We start from the raw sequence: 17,659 nt of genomic DNA on the forward strand, positions 1-17,659 counted from the left end.
TTTGACTAGCAAGATTTCCTTCCGAGTTAATGTTCTTTCATTACTATTGGGAAGCAGTTGCAGGTGGATGAAACTGATCCCGTATCAGATTGTTGTTACCTTAACATTGGTATTTGAATTACAAAATGGCTCAACTCACCAACTGCAGAAAATATTTACTGAGCAAGCTGCATTGATTGACGCAAAATTCATTCATTCATTTTCTTGTCGGCTTAGTACCTTTATTAATCCAGGGTCGCCACAGCAGAATGAACCGCCAACTTATCCAGCAAGTTTTTATGCAGCAGATGCCCTTCAGCTTCAACCCATCTCTGGGAAACATCCACACACTATGGACAATTTAGCCTACCCAATTCACCTGTACCGCATGTCTTTGGACTGTGGGGAAAACCGGAAAAGCAGAGAGAACATGCAAACTCCACACAGAAACGGCAACTGAGCCGAGGCTCGAACCAGCGACCGAGCGACCTTCTTGCTGTGAGGCGACAGCATTACCTACTGCGCCACTGCCTCGCCCGACGCAAAATTCACACACTGTAAAATATGCTTTACTTTTTTATGTCTTGTTTCTAGTTCAAATATCTACACTTTCTTAAATCCATGAAGCATTTTCTAGAAAGCAAAAATATTGTCTTGTTTTAAGAAATAATATGATAAAAACTTAACTTAAAATACGTTAAATAATCTGCCATTGGGGTAAGTGAAATAAAATTGCTTTTAATTTTGACATAAGATTATTTTGCTCACTCTACTGGCAGATTATTTAGCTTGTTATAAAGAAACACTCACTTAATTTAGACATATTATTCCTTAACACAAAAATATATTTTGTGTTAATATAAATATATTTTGTGTTAATAAATATTTTTGCTTGTCTATAAAATGCTTTTTGATTTAAGAAAAGGTAGTTATTACAAAAAAATCAAACAAAATTATTTTTTTGCAGTGCAGGTTAAAATTTCATAATAAATTTGAGGTCACATCAATAAAATGTAACTTAATCAAGTCACTTTCAATAATAAAACAAGTCAAATCTAAGATGTGTATATAGGAATAATTTGAAGCAAATAAAAATTTTTGATGCAAAAAATTGTTGCATCAATTATGGTTACTCAAATATAATTGTTGTTAATAATAATAATAATAATAATAATAATAATAATAATAATAACAAAATGTAAGTTAGAATTATTAGCCCCTGTTAATTTTTTCCCCAATTTCTGGAAAACAGAGAGCAGATTTTTTCAACACATTTCTCAACATAATAGTTTTAATACCTCATTTCTTATAACTGTTTTATTTTATCCTTGCCATGATGACAGTAAATACTATTTTACTAGATATTTTTCAAGACACTTCTAAACAGCTTAAAGTGACATTTAAAGGCTTAACTAGATTAATTAGGTTAACTAGGCATGTTAGGGTTATTCGGCAAGGTATTGTATTATGATGGTTTGTTCTGTAGACTATCGAAAAAATATATAGCTTAAAGCGGCTATATAAGAGACCTTAAAATAGTTTTGAAAAAACTAAAAAACAGTTTTTATTCTACCTGAAATAAAACAAATAAGACTTTCTCCAGTAGAAAAAAAATATTATCAGACATACTGTGAAAATTCCCTTACTCAACATCATTTGGGAAATATTTTAAAAAGAAAAAAATTGAAAGGGGGGCTAATAATTCTTACTTCAACTGTATGTGTGTATGTGTATATATATATATATATATATATATATATATATATATATATATATATATATATATATATATATATATATATATAATTCTTACTACAAGAATGTTTACTGCAAATCTATATTAGAGTCCATACCAACACACTTTTTTTGGTTTTATTGTATGATGTTTAAATATTCATTAAAGGTATGTAAGAATTTCCACGTATTACTTACTTTTTATTTTTAGAGTTTAAAAAGCATTACAGGTGATTTAAGTCTATTTTTAAACACATTTGGGTGTTTTTGCCTTTATTGGGATTGCAAGGATTGTGCAAAAAATCAATCTTCCTGAATTTCGTTTTTTTCACTGCTGTAATTTATGTTTTTTTTTATTTTTATTGAGAGCAAAGAGTGCTGCACATATTTACCCATCAACACTGTAAAAAATGCTGGGTTCCACACAATTGATTTGTGTTGGGGCAACATAAAGGAATTAAGTTAACTTTTAGTTTGTTTTTTTTTTTTCAAATTTAAGTGGATTGAACATGAATCAATTAAGTTGCAAAAAAAACCATCAAGAATTGTGTCGTTTCAGCTCATTTTAAATAAGCAGTTTTAACAAACAGCAAATATCATCTAAACGTCATTTCAGTGTAGATGCCATCAGAATATTCATAATCAGTATATCACTGTAAATGTATTTTTCAGATTCATTTTTACTTTGTTTAAAGAATAAATATTGGGTTGTTGATTTGCATTCATTTTCTTGTGTTATGTGCTTACTGTTGTTCACTTAATGGCCATTGGTGTCACTAATAAAAAGGGTTTGGGAATTCTACAAATCTGCTGGTTAAGGGTTGTTGCTAGATCGGATAGGTTTGCGGCCAGAAGTTAACAAGAATTATTTACAATATTTATTAAATTTCCCATTTATTGTATTTTATTAACGTCTAATAAACCAACCCTAAACCCAACCATCCCAGTAACGTAAAAACAGTAGATGTACAGAGTATTATTTATGTTATCTATTAAATTACCCAATAAATTGTATTTTTTAATGCCTACCCCCACCCCAACCCTAAACCCAACCGTCACAGTACTGTAAAAATATTAATTATTGTTATACAGCGCCACAAAAAAATGCTGCTATACTAATGTGCATATCACACTTCTGGCAGGCCAAATATCTGATCTAGACTTTACCCTTGTTAAGAGTGTGAATCGGCTTCCGGGTCCAATCACTATACCAAATTGTATAGGGAGAAAACAAATGGTAATGACACACAAAGTGATGTAATACTTTAAAAAATTTCGATCACAATATATCGCAGAAAGTCCATAGAATGTTGTGTGCACCAATATGTATATAAAATTCACTTTATTGTGTGATATGACTAAAAAGTAGTCATATTTTTTCAATTCAAATGAGTAGTGACTTGGACCCGGAAACAGTATTCCTTATGTCACGACTTAACAAGCGGATAGTCCCTTAAAAGAAGGATGGATGCTGATTGGATGTCAATTTTTTTTTCGGTCATAAACTGAAAGCAAATAATTGATGCTCTGTTGTATTACGAAAATAGTGGTTGATTTTTCTTATAAAATCAAACATTTCTTCCTAGGCATAAATGGGCTTTTCAACAAAACCACAATAAAATAAAATCAATCACAAAAACCAACTAAAACAGACATTTTTTATTTTTAGAGGGGAAAAGTTTGTCTATATTCAAGAGTCTTTTCTCAACTTTTTTTTTGCAAAGTTGAAAAGCTCGTCCCTTTTCTAGATCTCCGGCTGAAGTGAAAACAACAATGAAACAAAAAGGTAAAAGAAAAGAAAAGACGATCAGGATTCAACACAGGCTGTCAATGTGAGAGTCAGTAGTACTTAAAATACACTCCTGCTTGTCCAACTGACACTGTCTTTGTTTCCCTCACACCGAATCTTCATTCATGTACACTTTTATTGCACATACTGGACGGAATTAACATGGCGCCCTGCTTTTGGTACGAACGTGACCAACTGACATGCAATGACGAAGCTAATACCACAAGTTTTCAACAAGTGAAAAATATAGCAGAAAAAAAACACTATGCTTTGGTCATCTTGCAAGTCAATCTACTGAAAGAGTTGGCCGAGTTATGAACTTTGCTGCAGTGCGTTGCATCTCAAAAGTGATTTGCAGACTGTGATACAAAGAGGCACTGTTATCATATACAGAAGTTTGTTAAATTAAGGCAAATGCACTGCTATCTGCACTGCATGTGTACTGAAATTATGTAACTGGCTAACAACCGTTTAATTAAATGCCATTGAAATGTATGGGTTTTATACACATTTTCCCTCCTTTTTTCTTAGGCTCTGTTTGCACCTGGTATTGAAGTGTGTTTTCGCCAATCTGAATAAAAGTTAACAAAAGCACCCACAAGCACTTTTGTGTTTATTAGATATCCTGGCTAAGGCAAGGCTAAATTTGACATGTCAATGAAAAACTACACTGTAAAAAATGCAGAGTTCACTTATTCTAACTTTCTTTTTTTACTAATTTAAGTGGATTGAACATAAAATAAGTTCTCCCCCCAAAACTCCAAAAATGTATTTCAACAAGTAGTTTGAACAAACAGCAAACATAATAATTTTTGAGTGGGATAGATGTCTAAATATAATTAAAAAATAGACCAGTCATCAAATAGACAGGCCACGCGTGTGGTCATTCATTCTTGTGTATTTGATGGCTGGTCTATTGATAGATGTCTAATTTTAGCTGGGATATATATGTTTAGATGTCTATTAGATGTTTATTAAATAGCAAAAATGCTTGTTGGGTAAGTACAGGTGTAAGCATAGAGGACTATGTACCACAGGGTTAGACATATACCCATTCCGACAATGTGTAATATCTGATCTGGACTCCAAAAAGCCAATGGCGCACAATCTCTCGCCACTATTTGCAACTCATATAAATATGTATTTTGTATTTATATTTCTTAAATGCTAGCATTGTCTACATGGAAATCCATTCTCCTTGTAGCTTGCACACTTTCTCACGTTCCATTTTTTAAATCCAGTATTTATTCGACTACTTCGTTAATTGATGCCCACAAAATTTAGAATATCTTATACCAGTTTAAATTAAGCACTTGAACTATGGTTATGTTTTCAAACAGCCACAAAACACCACTTAACCAAGTGCACTGAAACAAAGTATTCTTACTTTGACGTCCAAACCAAGTGAGCCTGTAAACTAAGACCAAAAAATTTTGAGCACTCCCTAGTAGCTAGATGCAGATACTCATAAATTTACGCATCAAATATTTTTCTAAAATATTGGTTTCTATATTTAAAGTGATTCTTATCATGCTGAGGCATGCTCATTTGTTCATTTTACTTAATAGTTTGCTTTCATTTAGTTAACACATATAAAAACAAAGTATGGTGTCAGGATTGGGGATGCATAAGTTTTGGGTTGGATTTTGATACAGTTACCCAAGTCCAAATAACTACAGTGGCCAGTGTGAGACATTTCACCATCACTTCTCTACAGTGGATGAAAGTGTTCAGAAAAGAAAAGCAAGTGGAAACAATAACGTCTCAACTAGCCTCCTCTCACGAGGAAACGTAAGTATTTTACGTTTTGTCAGTTTAGTGGATTATTTGAACAAATTATTACGGGTTGGGTCATACAAAAATGTACGATTTTAAAAAGGAGGTGTGGCACCAAACCCCGCCCCTAAACTCAACCGTCATAGGGAGATGAGCAAATCATACTAAATTGTACAAATTAGATCAAACAAATTCATACGAATTAGCCACTAAATCAAAAAGTTACGAATTGCTGTGAGATTGTGTTGTCTCAACGACCATTTGGGATCAAATAACATAAAACACATGTTAAAACATTAGTTTACCCCAAAAAAAATAGAATTAAGTATAATTACTATTGTTTACTCACCCTCATGTCGATCGAATGTCCTGAGACATTCAGTCATCTTTGGAACACTAATAAGATATTTTAGATGCAATCCGAGAGCTCTCTGAGCCTCCACAGATAGAAAGGGTACAAAGATGCCCAGAAAGGTGCCAAAACAAGTCCATGTGACTTCAATGGTTTTATTATGAAGCTAGAAGAATACTTTTGTGCGCACATAAAACACTGATGTTTAGCCCAGATCAGGGGTCCCCCCTCCTACTCCCTACGGCCCGCAACTGACATCGAAAATAAAACAAGATTCAGCCCACCAAAACATATTTTTTTGAATCACTATTATTGTTGTACAGTCGCATATAGCAACTTGTGGTTTTGACTTTCTGAAGAATGTCAGAGTGCATCAATTACATCAGGTTTCTACTTTTTTGTTGTGCTTGAATCTTAAAGCGGCCATCCTATGAATTGTCAGTCTCTTATATGGCCCCTGTCAATTTAAGATTGAGACCCCTGCCATAAATGATTGCACATGATGAGGAGTATACATCATAGCATTGTACCATTAAATGACACAGAAGAAAAGAAACTGTTGAATAAAGTGATCATATTTGTTGTTTGTGCACACAAATGTATTCTCGTAGCTTCATAAAATGACAATAGATCCACTGATGGCAGCGCATGGACTGTTTTGAGGATGATTTGGTACCTTTCTGGACCTTTCAGGACTCTTGCTTTCATTGGGGGATGAAGGAACTTTCGGATTTAATCAAAAATATCTTAATTTGTGTTTGAAGACGAACAAAGGTCTCAGGCTTGACCACTGACATGAAAGCGAGTCATTTTTTTGCTGAACTAACACTTTAATATCAGTTGAGAAAGTGGGCCAGCACATTTTAGACCTTGCTCACGCCTGTATTGAGCAATGTTCACTTGAGAGCTCATTGGAAATAAAAGCAAGGTATAAATAGGGCCTTCCAGAGGTAGTCAAAAAGGCATTTGATTGGATTTCTTTTTAAAATGCAAACCCTCATATGGGCAAAAATGGGCTTTCCAACACAATAGACCATCTACTCTACAGCTACTACCAAACACATGATCATTATTGAACATGTTGTGAAAAAGTGCACCAAAACAAGTGTTGTACCAAAAGACACTGACCAAAATTGCAGTAACCATCCACATCCTTTTCAAGTGTCTTTTTTAATTCAAAGCAATAGTTCACCAGAAATGACAATTCTGTCATCATTTACTTAAACAGCCATTGACTTCCATAGTATTTCTTGTTTCTGCTACTGATGTCATTTTTGCCAACATTCTTCAGAATGTATTGTTTTGTGTTCAACAGAAGAAGAAAAATGAGTAAATGGTGAGGTAATTCTCATTTTTGGGTGAACAATGGCTTTGATAGTACTCATGAGCATTCATCCTAAAGTGATGTAGAGCATAACAAAATACAATGAAAGGATCTTAATGAAATCTGAACACATGCCATGCTAATACCAGGTGAAAACGATAATGCCTCTGAAAACACAAATACCGTTCATCAGTTCCTACGTCACTGACTGCAGTTGATCAGTTTGTACCAATTGGCTTACACGTCTCAAATCGGGTCTTTGTTCCCTCTCCTCAGCTGGAATGGAATCATAATCAAATATATAAGAACAACCAGAATAGGAATTAAAAAAAAAGGATACAGAGGTGATACAAAATACCCAAACATTAAAACTTCAGGGAATCAAACAAACGAACAAACGAAAATCGTAGAGAAGATACCACAATCAGACATGCTTTTGAGCTGTTTAGTTTGGCAAGAAAGCAGCTAGTCGTATCATAGAAACCTCACAGTGAAAAGAGTTATGCCCCTTCGAGATTACAAAGCACAGTATTCAGTCATAATTTATAGATATATTTCTTTTGTTTTTAAAAAAAAGTCCTTCTAGAATGAATTGGATCTCGATAAACTGTCTTGTACCGTGGTATCCAATATGCCGTGGCTTTTCCCCAGATGCCTCCAAAAAAACACCTCTTTTTTTCCTTTTATTTCATTTTGTACCAAAAATACTTCTTTGAAAAAAGAAGAAATGGTTGAACGAACATGAAACTGAAGTCTTCGTTAAGGACGCGTTGAAGGCCCAGACCTGGTTGTACTTCCAAAAAAAAAAAAAAAATCCACAGAATTCCACTTTTCCATCTAGAATTTGAGGTTCTAAAGGAAAACGAGAGTTTAAATTAAATAACTGAGTCCTTCATATAAGCCAATCACCCGGATTGCTGGTCAATCGATCAGTGTAATTTACTTGAAATGATAAAACATCATAAACACAAAAATAAAAACAAAAACAAAAAACGTCAAGGGGTGAGGACGTCAGAGCATGACATAATATTCAAAACTTCCGCAAATCTTTTGACGTTTTTTCTATTAAATACTTTGGTCTTTGGTCAATAGTTCTCGTAATTTATACAGATACTGTATTCGGACACACAAATATACAAGCGTACGCGTTTATGTACGGTATAAATGTGTATGCGTTTTTCTTTCTCTCCACACTTTTCCCATAAAGGACTTTTTGCACAAAACAGCAAGATCAAATAAATAATGAATTCCGAACAGAACATGAGTACCTGTATTTATATTCTCCTGAAATCATAATAATAATAATAATAAAAAAATAAAAATAAAACTGGAGAAAATGCCTTATGTACAGCGTTTTTCTTCGGCAAATAAAGGCCTTTATTAAATAAACAGACTTTGCATCTTTCAAGCAGCCTGAGGCTTAAAAACAATCGTCCTTCAAGGTGCACAGCCATATCCATGACCGCCACGACTCTCCAATCTGGAGTCTGCTTTGCTTTTTTTGTTTAGTTTTTTCAATTATCTTCATTTTTTGTTTTTGTCTTCAAGTGATGGCGATGGCTACTTGTTTGTCTTCAGCTTGCCTGGAGAAATGCTCCTCTCCGGGGAATTGTGGGAAACCAGAGGACCTGTAGTGCACTGCTAACTGTTGGGAGGTCCGTCGTTCAGGAAGTAAGTGGTCATTTCACCCTTACCCTTCACCTTTATGACCCCTCGACACTCCAGCTGGTAACCTTTACTGTGCAACACCTGGTGTAGATCTGTGGTCACCTGTAGGAAATCCAGTAAAAACAAAATCAATTGCTTTTAATCAATAACTTTACATGGACATGACATTGTTATTCTTTGTGTGACTAAGTAATCCGTGCAGGTAAGTCCACAAAAAACAAAGTCATGTTTTGGTAATCTTCAATCAAATTCTGAGTTCCAGTCCACTTTTAGACAAAACTACAACGCGAACTTCCGTTCCTTTGTTCCCTTTGTCAGACTTCCAAGTGGGAGGGATTACACTGCAAGAAGGTTGGGTGACCTTCAAAGGGTAGGGACTTAAACCACAAGTAGGTTGGGTTTAGGTGGTGTAGGTGGAGTAGATATTAATAAAACACATCAGGTTACTGTGAGGTTGGGTTTAGGGTAGGGGTAGGTGTAGACATTCATAAAGCACAATACTGCACTCTGTGTTCCATACAAACCATTAAATAAATACAAACTTCAGGTTTATACAGCACACCTAAGGCCTCATGTTTCAACGCTGAGTAATCACAAAAAGTTTGCGCAAGCCAGATTTCATGTTTGTATTTACTAATGATTAAATTAACGTGAGAATGTGCGTTGGTCCACGCCAATTCCATGTGTGGCGTACGTGTATTTTTTTTGTGTTTTTGTTTTATTTCCATTGGCGACTCCTAGAGGCAATTATGTTAAATTGCACAATACAAAGTATCACACCAACACATGTAAAACATTGCTATTAATTTATAATTGATAAAAAGGGTTAATTGACACAATATATATATATATATATATATATATATATATATATATATATATATATATATATATATATATATATATATATATATATATATATATATGCACTCAGTCAGTTGTAAAGTGGGCGATTGGGCAGCTGAAATGCCGGAGGCGCTGCCTTGATAAGAGCAGAGGGCTGCTGCTATACCGCCCTAACAAAGTGTTCCTCTAATAGATCTGTGTCTCCCACGGACATGGATACTACTCCAGACAGTAAAGTGTCGCCCACAATAAAGGCAACTAAAGGTAAATAATATATTTATTAATATATTATACCTTTAGTTTATAGTAAAACTAAAAGGTATAATATAATTTTTTTTTTTGGGTGAACAATCCTTTTGATTTTTGAGGCTCTTTTCTGTTGTGTTAACTTATTTGCTTTTTATATTTTTTTTAAACAAAAAATTAAATCTGCATTTATCTGTTTGGCATGTTCTTAAATGCACTTTTGCTTTTGAAAAATGAAAAAAGAAACACCTAAAACTGAAAATGGTACATATGGAAGATGAACTATATGTAAAAAACATATATACATTAGGGTTGGGCATCTAAGCTATAATGCCGATCCGATACGCATCTCGATACAAAGAATACGATCCGATATATTAGCGATACATTTGTGACATATTGCGATGCAACACGATACGATTCACACCCATATCACGATACGATGCGATATTTCAGCACTAACTAATTAGATCAAGTTTATGAGATGATGTGAAAGAGGATGCTGTGCCATTGAATGAGTTTGATTATTTATTAACCAAGCAAAACCAAGACTTTTTTACAAACTGGCTCTTCTCTCAGAGTGTCAGTTTACAGTAGAGGGCCATTTTAGAACATATAGCACATATTATTTAAGTATTTTTAAGATAAACAGAATGTATAAGTGCAATATATATTAAAAAAATATATATATTTGCACTCTTTCAACATAAATAAATTTAGCATTGCACAACAAGAATTGTGATTTAACTTTTCAACTATGAAAACAAGTTTTACAAAGATATATTTTGCCACTGATTATTCAAAACTTAAGGTCGTGAACTAGCAGTGTTATGCTGCGTTGAAACATCACTGTCACTGTAAACAACAGGCTAATAAAAATATAACAAACCAGCAATCTTCTTGCTGTGAGGTGGTCAAACTACCCACTGTGCCACCGTGACACCCAATTATTTTTATCATTATTATTATTAATATTTTTATTAATATTATTAAATAAAAATTAACAGGAGGAGGTGTTTAAAACCTTCGTTCTCGTGACACTAGGCTGAATATCTTTGCAGATGAACAATGCAATAGCATTCGTTATTGGCGTAGAGCGAGCAGAACTGTTGCGGATGGAAAAAAAAAACTTTCAATGCTTTTCTCACCACTTTTGGAGCTGGTTGAAGCAGTGCGAAAGCCGGGGATGCAGAAACACTAGAAGATGCTTTCACAACAACACCGTGGCGCCGCTTCAAGTGAGATATCAGATTAGTCGTACTGCCCGCGTATTTTACAGATGCGCGGCACATTTTGCAAATTGCATCTGTCCTGTCATGTCGTCCATCCTTAAATCCATAATGTTGCTTGCCATACTTTAGATTTAAAACTCAGTGGGGAATAAAATGTTTGTTTTGCTTCTCGCGCTTTCTGAGGGCGCTCCACTAGCTTCATCCGCACACCTGATACACTGAGTTGTAGTGTGTGCACATCCGCAAATCCGTTGCTAAGGCTTACTTTATGTAGGTCGATTAAATTATGCGCCAAAAACAGGTTGACAACACTTGTTAATAAATAAAAAATACATTCTATATTAAAAATATAAGCTGTATCTCGGAAAATCGATGCATCTCGCAAAAACCGATGCATCTCGATTTGCTTCCAAAATTTCATTCATCCTCTGCTGCTCAACCGATGCACTCGCATCGTGCACGCGCATGACCGCGTATCGATACATATCGATTAATCTTCCCATCCCTAATATACATATAAACAATTCTGGAGAGTTGGATGGTGTTGATTGGGAACGTAGTGACATGTGCCATTAATCATTCTATAACATGTCAAACTGTAACATGACAGGACTATTCTAAAAGCAACTCATTTAATTGCCTTTAAAATTATTTATCTTATTCAGAATAAGATAAATAGCTTGATTTCGGTTGTCCATGTAAACTTCAACTTTACCTGAATACGGTCTGGGACTCCCGTACTGTCCATCCGACTGGCCACGTTTACTGTGTTTCCCCAAATATCATACTGGGGCTTCCTGGCTCCAATAACACCTGCGACCACTGGCCCAATGTTCAGTCCTGCACACACATACAAACAATCACAGCATAGCACTCATATTGGTTTTATAGGATTTTGAAACATGTCCATTCTCATTTAATGTTCCAGTCATGAATTATGTTGAATTAATGTTCCTGAATCATTATGTGTTTGAAAACAGCTCTTTAAACCTTAACTGATAACATGTGTTGCTTTTTATTTCGTAAACATCATTTCAGTAGATGTATCCCATGGTCATATGACTAAATGACAATAGTGTCAAATTGTGAAAGAATTAGATGCAAATAAACTTTGACACTACCTGGAGTTGTTAAATATGTTTAGTGACATCAGTGCACAGCATAATCAAATACTTTTATACTTAAAATAAAAATGCTTTTATTTTATTTTTATATGTTCAGATTTCATTTAAATTTTAATAAAAGACTCATAAAACATCATGTTTCATTGCTAGATGTTTCATTTTTGAAGAATTATTCAGTGGCATCATTGTCCTCAATTTTATTTATGTTTTAATTTTTTAAACATTTATTTTGTCTCATACAAGTATTGAACACATCACCATTCTTCCTCAGAAAACATATTTCTAAAGATGCTGTTGACTTGAAATTTTCACCAGATGTTGGTAACAACCAACGAAATCAATATATGCAAAGAAAACAATACTAATTAGTTTAGAATTGAACACATGAAGAAAGGGAGATGTAGAGGTGCAGTGAAAGCCCAGACAGCAGCTGAAATCTTTTAGTAGTTCTCCAGCAACTCTCTGCCCTTCCTCCTATTAAATTAATATTCATTGCTTTAGTCCAACATCTATATTATCAGGATGATAAAGATAAAACCAATGTAGACATTTTAGCAAGACAATGATCCAAAACCCAGTCAAGGAAACTCTCAAACACTTCGATATCAAGCTGTAGAATGGCCTGGCCAAACACCTAACTTGAATCCAATAGAAAATACAAAGGGCTGGGCTGATAAACAATATTATATCGAATTGCGATAAACTTTATTCCAATAACAGTGATAAACTCTGGACTTTTACTTTTACTCTGTATTGATCTAATAACCAACTTTTTTGGTGATGGAAGCTTAAAGGCACCTCTCATATGGAGAATGAAGTCACATGTAGGGCTGGGCGATATGGCAAAAATGCAGTCTTGATAATAATTCACTAAATGACATAACATTTTGCTAATAAAAATCACACTTTTAGACTCCCATTGTTGCACATTTCTGCTGTGTTATCATTCAATATAGAAAATTATTATCAAGATTACATTTTTGCCATATCGCCCAGCCCTACATGTGACTTCATTCTCCATATAAGAGGTGCCTTTAAGCTTCCATTTCCAAAAAAGCCTTTTATATAAAGTATAAAATATGTTTCAGTATTTTCTCCTTGTGTCATCTAATTATTATTACACATAACAAGTTTTTCAGGTGTTTTTTTTTTCTTTTGTTTTATTTTATGTTTGTACTGTTGAGGGTTTACTAAAATCTGGTGCAATGTAATGTCAACAGCTACTTTACAAACATTATTCCCAGGAAAAAACATGACACGTTCAATACTAACTGCCGGTCAGTTGCCACAAGAGGCTATCTGACCTTAAGACACAGTCATGACCTGTGGTTGCACCACATGACTTTGATTCGGCAGACCAAATCTTTTTAAATTCGCTGGAAGGCGATAATTAGTGGACTCACCGATCTTCATCTGGAAGTTGTTGAAGGAATGCTCATTGATGTATTTCATCTGTTCGCGGAGGTGCATGGCGTAGTCAGCCAACGCTGTTATATGCGAACGGCCTTCCTTGTCATATGTGGAGTCATTGAGGCCTGATGCGGCCATGTAGGTGCTGCCAATGGTCTTTATTTTCTCCAGCTGCCTGTACTTCTCTTCACTGATGATCTGCAGTAGAGGAGAAGAGTTTTTAAGATTATATGGTACCATTTTAACATTTGGGTTCAGTTAACAAAATAAGTTACACATAAGGCATTCAGGTCTGTTTTGACCCAACAGAGTCATTTTGCTCATTCTTCACTTGTTCCAAACTTTCATGTGTTGCTTTATTATGTTCTGTTTATTCTATTGTGAACACAAAAGAAGATGTTTAGAAGAGAGCTGTAAACCTGTAAACATTGAGCAGTTAATGGTTAATGGTAAGCTTTCCAATAAATACAACCCAGGCTCATTCTGAAAATGAACCTCTATATGCATTTCTGGACAGCACCAAGTTTGGCCAAGGAGCTACGTTTTTTTTTTTTACAGTTTTTGCTTTCCCGAATCCACCAAAGGCCACTGTGCATGCTTTTTGAGATCTCAAATTTCTCTCCAAGTGCCATTCGTGCCTGCTTTTCTTGCGTAACAGCAGCTGTCGACTGACTTTTTGACTGACTGACTGACCAATCGACTTACCCACTCTCCTCCTTCCCTAAACCCAACCAATTGTATTGACTGACCTGCCCACTTACCTCCCTAAACCAAACCAACAATTTTTCTCTTTGCGTCTCAATTTCGTCGAAGTACATGGCGAGCTAACAAGAAAAACTGGTAACAGCTGGAAAGCCGGCCATATGGAGGTAAGCAGTCAGCTAGTAAGTGCGTAAATATTGATTAGCGTCATACTGCTCCATAGCGTTCATTTTAAAGATGAAATGCAGCCATACATAGCTCTGGAAACATAAATTATGATCTCCAAAAACATAAATAGTATATTAATAAATATAATATAATAATAAATATGTTTTTAGAATAAAATGTTGTAAAAACAATTTATTCTTTCTTAAACAGAAGCAAGAAAGAGTGTAAAAAGAGAGTAAATTTTCTTCTTCTTTTTTTTTTTGGGGGGGGGGGGGGGGGGGGGGGGGGTTAAACTCTCCCTTTAATTAAGTTCCATCTATCTGAAGTTAATTCTCAGATTTGTTCTTTTATACAGTTGAAGTCAGAATTATTAGCCCTCCTAAATTATTAGCTTTCCTGTATATTCTCCCCCAATTTCTGTTTAACAGAAAGAAGACTTTTTTTAACACATTTCTAAACATAATAGTTTTAATAACTCATTTCTAATAACTGATTTCGTGTCGTGATGATAGTAATTAATATGTTACTAAATATTTTTAGCTTAAAGTGCAATTTAAAGGTTTAACTAGTTTAATAAAGTTAACTAGTCATATTAGGGTAATTAGGCAAGTCATTGTATAACAATGGTTTGTACTTTAGACAACTAAAAACAAAAATTGCTCAGATTATTCACCATAAAATGGTTTTAAAAAATAAAACTGCTTTTATTCTAGCCGAAACAAAAAAATAAATAAATAAATACAACTAATGAATAATGAATAAAACTTTCTCCGGAAGAAAAAAATATTACATGAAATATTGCGAAAACAGAGCGCGGGGGATCACGGGACTGATCATGACACTGACAATCACTGACAGATGGAGATTCGGCTGTGGGGAATAAAGGGATAAAGTTCATTTTCACAACAACACCACAATATAGCCAATGTGCTGTGCTTGCTCCTAGTATTTTTCTGATGATTGGTACAATAGCCTACGCTGCAACGTGGGATCGCCGGCTGTTTGCTATTAAAGGAAGGAGCAGCAGAGACTATTATGTATGGTACTTTGTCAGACTTTGATGGGGACTTTGTCAGTAACTGTTACAGTTTACTGTATAAGGACCAGTTTCTTCTTCCTCCCGATCATAACATGTACAGTAAGTGTAATTAAAATTGTTGCCTCATTTTCTGTAATTTTTAAAATATGTGTCTTGTAATCACTTATCTATTATAAATCAGTGCTTGCACTGTATCTCTCAGTTTAAATCTTTATGGGCTATTCACATATTGTTTTCTAAAACCACGTTGAAAACGGGACGCATGCTTCTTACTGCGTTCCTGAACTCGCGATCCTCTGCCGTTTGCCTTTGCTATGGCCACCATCAGCTGTTTCTTACACGCATGATCTGTTAATTTTCTAAACAGTTCAACTTTTGCCATTGTGGATCAATACTAAATGTGTGCCTGTTTTTACTTGGGGTTATCGTTAAGAGTAGATTAATATGCTGTTCCAGCATTCCTGCATTGGGCTGCATTAGGCTCTCACATACTCTCTGGCTAATACTTTATAGCCGTGGTGGGCATTTCTCTCTGTCTAGCACTGAACGCAGTGGACCAATCACAACAGACTGGGTCATCAGTTCAATTAGCGCAGGTTAGCATTGTGCTAAGGAGGGGTTTGGGAACAAATTAATCGCTAAACGAATCATATGAGAGTCATTGGTATAATTACGTAAAAATAAACACATTTTTTAAGACAATGAAAGTGTTTTTTTGACCTTGCATGCAAATCAGCTTGTTGTTGGAGAAAATATGACCCTTTTTAATGCGTAATAGAGGCTCTTTAACTGTTCAATTACTAATAATAATAATTTGTAATATTACGGTTTTGATTGTAATTGTCCTTGGTAAACAGTAGACAGTGCTCAAATGTTATGTTATAATTAAAGATTATCTTCAAATATCAGTCTCCAGCCTTTCTAACCTCATCAAAGTCAGCGATGATCTCATTGAGGAGCCTCAGACACTCCACTCCCTCGTTATTGGCCTCCAGCTCCACGTAGAACTCAGAGAAATTGCTAATGGAGGCGAACATGACGGCCACACACTCGCACGACTGATAATATAGCTCGTCATTCCTTCGCTCTCGGGCCAGAAAGTGCGCAGCCACGTCTTTGGGCAGGATGTTGTGGAGTAGCCGGCGGTTGTAGGCTTGAAGTTCCTCCATCTCCTCCTTCTCTTCTGTGGCCTGTAGAGGAACCGATGAGACAAAATTGCACATTAAAATGGATCCTTTTATAACCCTTTTTACTAGATGTAATATAAGCCTCAAGTATGAATTCCAGTACAAAATATCTCAGAAATCATTTATTACTCCATGTCGCATGAAAGTGACAGTGTGCTATATTTGTGTGTCTCTTTAAGGGGGCGTAACAAGAGCTGAAAATGTCAGTCTTTATAAAAACACTCAGTACTGAGTACTTCTCCAACTGTTGAGGTTTTAAAAAACCCTGGGCACTCATTGGTATGCAAACAACAGAAAAAAATACTGGGCAAAAGGAAAACGCCTCGACGGATACGTGCCCTAAATGCAAATGAGCGATGAGACTCTGATTGGTTTATTCTCAAAACACACCCATACCTCATTAATATATACTACTAAAATGTGCCCTACTAATAATCTTACTTTTCAATAATGAACACCTTTGTAAAGCTGAAACAATAATTATTGTAAAAAGAGCTATACAAATAAACTTGAATTGAATTGAATATTATTATCATGCACTAACACAAGCAAAAACAATACAGCTTAGAGGTGAATTTTTTTATGTTAATGTATTATCATTATTCAAATACTGACCTGAAGCTTCCAAAGGAAGTCTAGACGGGCTGTTGACTCCACTTGCTGGGCATGTAGGTACAGTGCTAGTACAAATACAGTGAGGATCACTGGGGTCATGACCTTTAGGGACACTTTAGTCACCCTGAAAGTGCTGCAACAAGAGAGAACAGATCAGCCACAGGGATCAATTATTCACGATGGATGTAACAGAATACAGCACACAGATACGGTCAAAGATTAAGTGACTTCAAACATTAAAACCAAATACAATTAATTTAAAATAATATGAAGACAAATCCTTTAAAATCATATTAATACATACCACTGTTCAGTAGTCGTATTGAAATTGGACCTGTGTGAAAACCATGAAGATTCAATTTTTTTTTTGCATTTGCGAAAACAAACTGAATTGTGAAGAATAAAAGATGAATGTAGATCTCACCATTGCAGTGTTTCGTTGAAAACACTACAAAAGAGAAGATAAAT

General features: G+C 35.0%; 1 protein-coding gene across 2 annotated transcripts in view; it reads right to left on the bottom strand.

Moving 5' to 3' along the window:
* Positions 1–7,385: 7,385 nt before the first annotated feature.
* The window catches only part of adcy6a (adenylate cyclase 6a), a 133,830-nt gene continuing 123,556 nt past the window's right edge, over positions 7,386–17,659 (bottom strand). For both annotated transcript variants that reach the window (XM_017353730.4, XM_073939520.1), the window contains 7 exons: positions 17,616–17,639; positions 17,496–17,525; positions 17,192–17,324; positions 16,316–16,579; positions 13,474–13,678; positions 11,662–11,786; positions 7,386–8,724 (listed from right to left, as the gene is read on the bottom strand). In XM_017353730.4, the coding sequence (XP_017209219.1) occupies positions 8,596–8,724; positions 11,662–11,786; positions 13,474–13,678; positions 16,316–16,579; positions 17,192–17,324; positions 17,496–17,525; positions 17,616–17,639 (910 nt within the window). In that variant the 3' untranslated portion in view covers positions 7,386–8,595. The remainder of the gene's footprint in view (positions 8,725–11,661; positions 11,787–13,473; positions 13,679–16,315; positions 16,580–17,191; positions 17,325–17,495; positions 17,526–17,615; positions 17,640–17,659) is intronic.

The sequence above is a fragment of the Danio rerio genome, chromosome 23 (assembly GCF_049306965.1).
Source record: "Danio rerio strain Tuebingen ecotype United States chromosome 23, GRCz12tu, whole genome shotgun sequence".
Taxonomy (NCBI): Eukaryota; Metazoa; Chordata; class Actinopteri; order Cypriniformes; family Danionidae; genus Danio; species Danio rerio.